The 6,936-nt window shown below is 32.6% G+C and overlaps 1 protein-coding gene across 1 annotated transcript; it reads right to left on the bottom strand.

The window, feature by feature from the left end:
* Positions 1 to 256: 256 nt before the first annotated feature.
* Positions 257 to 2,677, bottom strand: LOC110815151 (Peroxidase superfamily protein). Its single transcript, XM_022042813.2, has 3 exons — positions 2,313 to 2,677; positions 1,940 to 2,137; positions 257 to 1,032 (listed from the first exon to the last, which is right to left on the bottom strand). The coding sequence occupies exons 1-3, from the start codon at positions 2,553 to 2,555 to the stop codon at positions 391 to 393; spliced, it is 1,083 nt and encodes a 360-aa protein (XP_021898505.1). The 5' UTR covers positions 2,556 to 2,677; the 3' UTR covers positions 257 to 390.
* Between the last annotated feature and the right edge of the window lie 4,259 nt (positions 2,678 to 6,936).

Raw genomic sequence — 6,936 nt, 5'->3', positions numbered from 1 at the left:
GAACTTTCATAATTTATTAATAATTAAATGTTAATTTATGAACTAAATTCAAGGTTTTAACTTTTTTGAAAAATTAAGTTATGAAAATTTTTACTGTAACATACTTAATAAATATAAAGATTGGTTTTAACATACTAAAAATTTTGTAGTTATATTTATAACTATATTAATAAATGCATAGATTTTTTATATTTTAATATCCTATGAATCTTTTGGGAAGTTATAAAAAATTTAAAATCAAAACATTGGACTTCAATTGTATCCCATAAGAGTGGCAATTTTGTTATTCAAAACACGAGACAGCCATAAAGCCAACTTCCTGCCACCACCCCCCCGCCCCAAAACGACAAGAGTTATAATAGTAAATACACATCTAATACGCACACCGCATTAAAACCTGGACCAACCTGAACCGGCCACCTCCTCCTTCTCGGCATCCACAACAGACACCAAGTGATCATCTCCAGTGTAGCGGGAATTGATAAGAGAACAATTGGCCCGAATCTGCCCCTGGCTCCTCGTCAAGACGCTAATTTGACTCATCTTGACCATGGCAATGATGAACTTCTCAAAGAACTTGTTTTGGTTGACGGCGAACTCGATCACCAAACCCTTGGTCCTCTGGTCAATGAACAAGTCCTGGTCGGACGTGAAGAGTCCCTGGCGGTTCATGAGGTCGAGGTAGTACTTGTTGTCGAAGATGTTGGGGGTGCGGATATCGAGGTCAGTGAAGTTGGTGGAGTTGGTTGTGGGACAGATGTTTCTGAGCTTTTTGGCTAAGGTCTTGTCCATGGTGGGGTCTTGTGTTGGGAATAGACGAGGGACGAAGCCGGCGCAGTGGCCAATTCCGATGGTGTGGCCGCCGGAAAGGGCTACCATGTCGACGGTGTCCAGGTCAAAGACGGCGAACATTTCTATCAGTCGGCCCGTTTTGGCGAAAGGTGGCGGCAGGCTTGCCATTGTTGCGTCGAATGATGCGAACGTGGTTCCATCTCTCCTTCCCAGTGGGATACTATAATCAGGGCCTCCTGACTGCAAAACATATGCATATATATATATATACATACATATATTAACTAATTATCATCATTTTAATCTCCTAAACTTGTTTACGAATTACAATATATTTATAAGCTTTAACAAAAATAAAAGTATCATTTTACATATATACATATATATGATGTCTTAATTAATGCACATGCGTTTAGAGATAACCAGTCAAATCTCTTATATTAAAAATAAAAATAAAATTATAGACAAGAGCAAGCCTCCCTTTTAATTATTTAAGAACGCATAAAATCTAAATTACAATTATTTATTTAATAATGATCCATGGTACCTTTGTCACATTTTTCAATAAAAATTTAAAAGTAACGTGTTTATTTATTATATGTGAAATTTTTTAGTAAATAAAAATAATAATAACATAAGTTTTTATCTTGAAATTCACGAGTTTGATTTAAATTCAGTACAAGAAAATATCTGTCACAGGATAAATGCAAATAAACACTTAGGAACATATATATATATATATATATATTATATGGCCACCGACAGCACAAACAAATATACAGTAAAAAATTTGTTACCTAATTAATTGACAAAATCAATGGCCACGAGTGGCTAGATGCCAAAAATCACACCTCGATTGCGATATGCCCTATTTTGGATTGACAATGTTTTCAAATATTCTATAAATTTAGCAACTTGATGGATAGATATTATTCTATATTTACATGAATTAAAACTGTTTTTAGTAGTTATTATTGCAAAACGACAACGTATGAGGTTCCACAAATGAAGAAAATAAAAAGTCCTGGTTAATTTCTTTAATTTATTTGTTTGATCACATAATTATATAATTATATAATTTTTTTTTTTGTTTTTCATATATTATGAAGGGAGTAAGAGATGAATGGGTAGTAAGTGAATTAATTACCAGGAAAACAGAGTCGCGGGCAGCGAGAGCCGCGATGTCGGAGCAAGAGGCAACGAGCCCACACTGCCTCTGAATCCGCACACTAAGATCGTTGATCACCTTGAACGCCTCCTTCCTCAAGCTCAAATTGGGCGGCGTCGCCTGCTCGTCGCTCGGTCCGCCCGCCGATCCAGATAGCAACACCGAGCCATCGCAACCCTGCAAATATTTACGTATACCACTTCATAAAGCTCGTCATCATAAAGCTCTTGATCATGAGTTAAATTCAGCTAATCAGCTTTAACGATTGACATATATAATTATCTGGGTCGTGATTAATTTCTGTGAAGCTAAATGGGCGTTGGAGGAAAACGAGTGAGAGAAGAAATGTTACCTGAACGAAGCAGTCATGGAAATGGATACGGAGCAAGGCAGCAGCAAGGCCGATATCCTTCTTGAGCTCCTTCTGGAGCTGTTTTCTGATAATGGACTCAATTTTGGGACAAGATTGCTTGTAGAAAGTCCATGAAAGACCATCCTTGATAGGCACAGAGGACAGGTCCACTTCGGACAGACACAGGAAAGGAGCCGCTAAGAGAGATGCGAGCAAGAGTAAATATGCAGCAGAAGCCGCCATGGCTGATTGGTTTTTCAGAGGTGTGGGAGAGAGTGTGGGTGTGTGTGCTCACCACAAGGCAAGATGGAGGAGATTTATAGGCAGGATGAAGAGTTTATTTAATTGCATTAATTAAGATTTTATGAATTAATAATTCGTTTTAGAGAGAGAGAGAGAGAGGGAGGTACAGGCATCAAATTTGAATTGAGTGAACCAGTCATCTCCATGGGGGCGTATCCTCCTTTAGTCTTTGTTGATTCTCGGAAGCTCCTCTTTTCTTTCTTCATTCAGCACGTGCCTCCCTCTTGTTTATATAACACAAAAAAGAAAATGGTAATGATACGTTGGAAAGTGAAAATTAGTGCAAGTGACATTTGTATAGTACGCGGACAAGATATTTAACAACTAAAACTTAAATACATGATAACGGCAATAAGAAAAACAAAATCTTATCAATAATAAAGAACTTAACCTTGTAGAGCTTAAAGTTTATATTATTATATTATAACTTTTGTATGTGGTAGTCATAACTAATCCTCGTACTATTAACACCATATTTAATTTATAAAACAAATTATATATAAGTAAATAAAGTTAAAAATAACTATCAATACTCTACTTGTCATACTTATTATTCACATTTCTACTTAGTATTTAAATTTGTTATATATTACTTTTACTATTTTTTTATATAAAAAGTGTAAAACGAAAGCAAACAAATGACTCTTAGGTTTGACAAACTCTGAGCCAGAAAGCATCGGTGAAGTCGACTTTTATCATGTCAAGAAGAGTGGTAGGTGGTGGAAAGATGAAGATGATACCCAAGTGGGGACGAGAAAGCTTGGTTGGCCAACAGATCAGCACATTTGCTTCCTCCCTCATAAACATGTTGTATTTTAATTTCTGTTCCTCTCCAGCCAAGTCAATATAGCATGCGTCAAGTAAGAGTTAGCATTGATATGGACGACTTTTTTATTATGTACTTTGTTGAGCACGTGGACGGCAAGACTGCTGTCCATTTCTAGGATCACTTTACGTGCACCTAAATTTCATGTCAGTTCAAGTCCATCAAGCGCCCCTTAAAGCTCTGCTTAAAAAACCGAGAAGATGCCAATATTTCGGTCAAAGCTTCCATGACATGTGTCATTATCATCCCTCCTAATGCTTCCGATGTAGGCCATATTGTTGTTAGGCTTGAAAGCACTATCAGTATTGATTTTTATCCGTTAGGATGAGGTGTCGTCCAGCTAATGAATTTCTCTTCTCTTGTGCTCAAAGAATCATTAATAATATCTGCAATCGAAGTGACCCGAATATATAATCTATAATCTTATAAATAATCTGCTTCATCTCATTTAAGCTTACTGGATTTCTTTGGAAGATGAAATAGTTTCGTTGATTCCAAATCGACCAACAAACAATGCCAAAGATGATTTTTCAGTCCCTGTAAGTTGAGCACGAGTTCCACTTGCTCTGCAGGTTATTCATAACCCAATCTTCAAAGTTGGAACTTAAAAAGGAGAATGTATCCGCATGAGGGATGAAGCTCAACCAAAAATATTTCGCTTAATGTCAGTCTCTTAAGACATGGCTTAAGTCCTCAATCCCGAGCCCACAAACCTCACAACATTCCTCATCTGTCAGATGCCAACGACAACATTCACTATTCATAAGCAGACTTCTTCTCAGGAAGAGTCACAGAAAATGACGAATCCACTAAATATCCGGCCACTTTCACGCCAAGTCCCACTTGCTATCAGTATCAAAAGAAGAAATATCAATGAACATATTATACACTGATTTAACTGTAAACTTACCATTAGAAGACTTGCCCCAATAAAATTCATCAGCTCCTACTTTATAGTGTAGTTTACTACCATTATTATTGATAGAAGTTAAGAGTTACTAGTCCGACGATAGTTATTGTAGGTACTAACATCATTGTTGCTATTTTTATCATTATTATAATTGTCATTATCATTATCAGTGTTGTTAATATAAAAATTAATTAGGAACATTTCACTTGTGAATTTTTTAGAATGAAAAATATCTTCTTTCTTTTAATGGAATGAAAAATATATTAGATATTTATATTTTAAAAGAAACCCATGAAAAATAATCAATAACCATGTAGTTGAGAGCTCAATGCTCCATCCTATTTATAGTCTTCGTCTTTCTTTTTACATCACTCTCACATCCCCAGCTTGTGGTCGCGTGGCATCCACATCCCTATATTATTTCTTTTTTAATTGTGGGGTCCCTGTCGTCCCTCATCCTATATTTACTAATAATATACACAACTGTATCTATCCATAAACCTTTATTTTTAAATTCTGGAAGAGAAAAAAAAAAAAAAGTATTATACCTTACAATTACTATATAATTTACTCTTTTTAAAAAAAGAAATAAATTATTTTTAAAAATAGCTGAAATTCATTAATTAAATTAATACTATTTCAAGAAAAAAGAAAAGCAAATCAATCTAGAAAGTTCCAAATGTCCTTCAATATTTTTAATGATTAAAAGATCACAACAACTTTTTAGATCGTATATTTAAAAAGATTTATTAAGTTAATGACAACATTAATTAGCAATTAGAGAGAGCGAAGAAAGTTAATTAAGTAAATGATGAAGGGGATGTTGATGCAAAGTCCCAAAGTCAAAAAGATATGCATTCAATCCCCACTAGCATAAAATTAAAAGTTAGCACTACAATATATATATATATATATGTGTGTGTGTGTGTGTGTGTGTAGAGATATATAAATTAGATTTAATTAATCACTAATTAAAGAATATATAAATAAGATTATGGTGTCATTTTATCCTCTAGCTATACTAAAGAATATGAAACAAATTAAAGTGATAAAGACACCGAATGAAACTCCTACTTACTTCAAAACCAAAATAATTAATTTGATCACCTCGAATACATATAAAGTTTTAACATTAATTAGTAAATTTCAAAACATCACTCCCTTTGTTAGTTCATTAAAAAAAATTAATGTACAATAACATATATACTTTTATAAATTTTTTTAAAGTCTAATATAAATTAGTTTATTTTTAACTATATTAGAAAAGAATATACAAATATTAATTCCAAAAAATATATATATATCATTATTGTTACAAAAATTAATGTTAAATGATCACCCCCCCTCCCCCCCCCCCCCCCCCATAATATGTACATATCATTACATTACATTACATAATAGCTAGTGTATTATACATTAAATTCAAGCTAGTATTAAAAATATTAGTGTTTAAATAATTTTTTTTAAAGTTAACTTTTTAGGCCAATAATGGGTTGTTTTATATTCCTCAAAAAGAAAAAAAGGGTATGGCTAGCTTCTTCACATATATATATATATATATACACACACACACACACACGAATAAAAGTCGATTATTTCCTTAACAAGTACATAAAAGTCAAATAATCTAAAGAAACACGCATTTTACTGATCTAAATAAACAACTATATGTATATATATATATATATATATATAATAGAAAGTGGTATTAGAAAGAAAAAAGAAATTGGCAATTGGGAAATAAAATGAAATTAATGAATTAATAGTGGGTGATAAAAATAAATGTACAAATAAAATCTTTAGTTAATATATATATGTAATTGGGTGGAAATGAAATCAGAGAAATTGGGTATTTTGTGGACCTTATGAGTTTATTCAACAAATATTAATTGATTATTCCAAAGCTATAATAGTGATGGTTGAAAATTGGATGAATATTTAAAATTTTAGTTTATATAATTAATGAAATTGTACCGCAACAATTTAAATCATGCACCCACATTCATTGTACCCTTTTTTAATTTAAAAAAAATAAAAAAAATTAAGCCCACTTGCTAACCTAATATAATTCCTACGTATATATATATATATACAGGTATCAGTTTTACCAAACACAGTTCGTAATAATCGATTAAAGAAAATGGAATATACACAGCTCGAAACTTTTGTATTTGTCGTCGGAACAAATGCCATTACTTCATTCTCCAAAACTGTAAGCAGCCGCCCACGTGCGTACGTAAATTTATGTTATTCGAGATGGCCGATGCTCCTCCGCATATGATCATCTTAATTACTAACGTTTTATTATATATATATTTTAATAGAGAAATAATGTATTTTTAAATTGATATAAAAATATAATAAAATTCGAAAAGAAAAAGCCTAGAAGATTAAAAAAAATAATTATTATTATAAATCAATAATTTCCCCAGTCGTCTTCTTCCTTACTTCCTCCTGTAACCAACTCAGATTCAATGAAAAAGATATTTGTAAATTAAATTCATTACATTAATATTCGTTAATTAATCTTTTATGTTTATTAAACTCTAACGCTGTTAATGGCTATTATCACACATGTAAATGTA

The sequence above is a fragment of the Carica papaya genome, chromosome 1 (genome assembly GCF_054855325.1).
Source record: "Carica papaya isolate Zhongbai chromosome 1, ASM5485532v1, whole genome shotgun sequence".
Taxonomy (NCBI): domain Eukaryota; kingdom Viridiplantae; phylum Streptophyta; class Magnoliopsida; order Brassicales; family Caricaceae; genus Carica; species Carica papaya.
Note: the sequence above shows the minus strand (reverse complement) of the source record. Positions and strands in the feature narration are given on the sequence as shown.

Coding starts and splice junctions, on each gene's coding strand:
- LOC110815151 (XM_022042813.2), bottom strand. CDS start 2,555: ATGGCGGCTTCTGCTGCATATTTACTCTTGCTCGCATCTCTCTTAGCG. Junction 2,138..2,312: donor TCCATGACTGCTTCGTTCAG/GTAACATTTCTT, acceptor AAATATTTGCAG/GGTTGCGATGGCTCGGTGTT. Junction 1,033..1,939: donor CCCGCGACTCTGTTTTCCTG/GTAATTAATTCA, acceptor TATGTTTTGCAG/TCAGGAGGCCCTGATTATAG.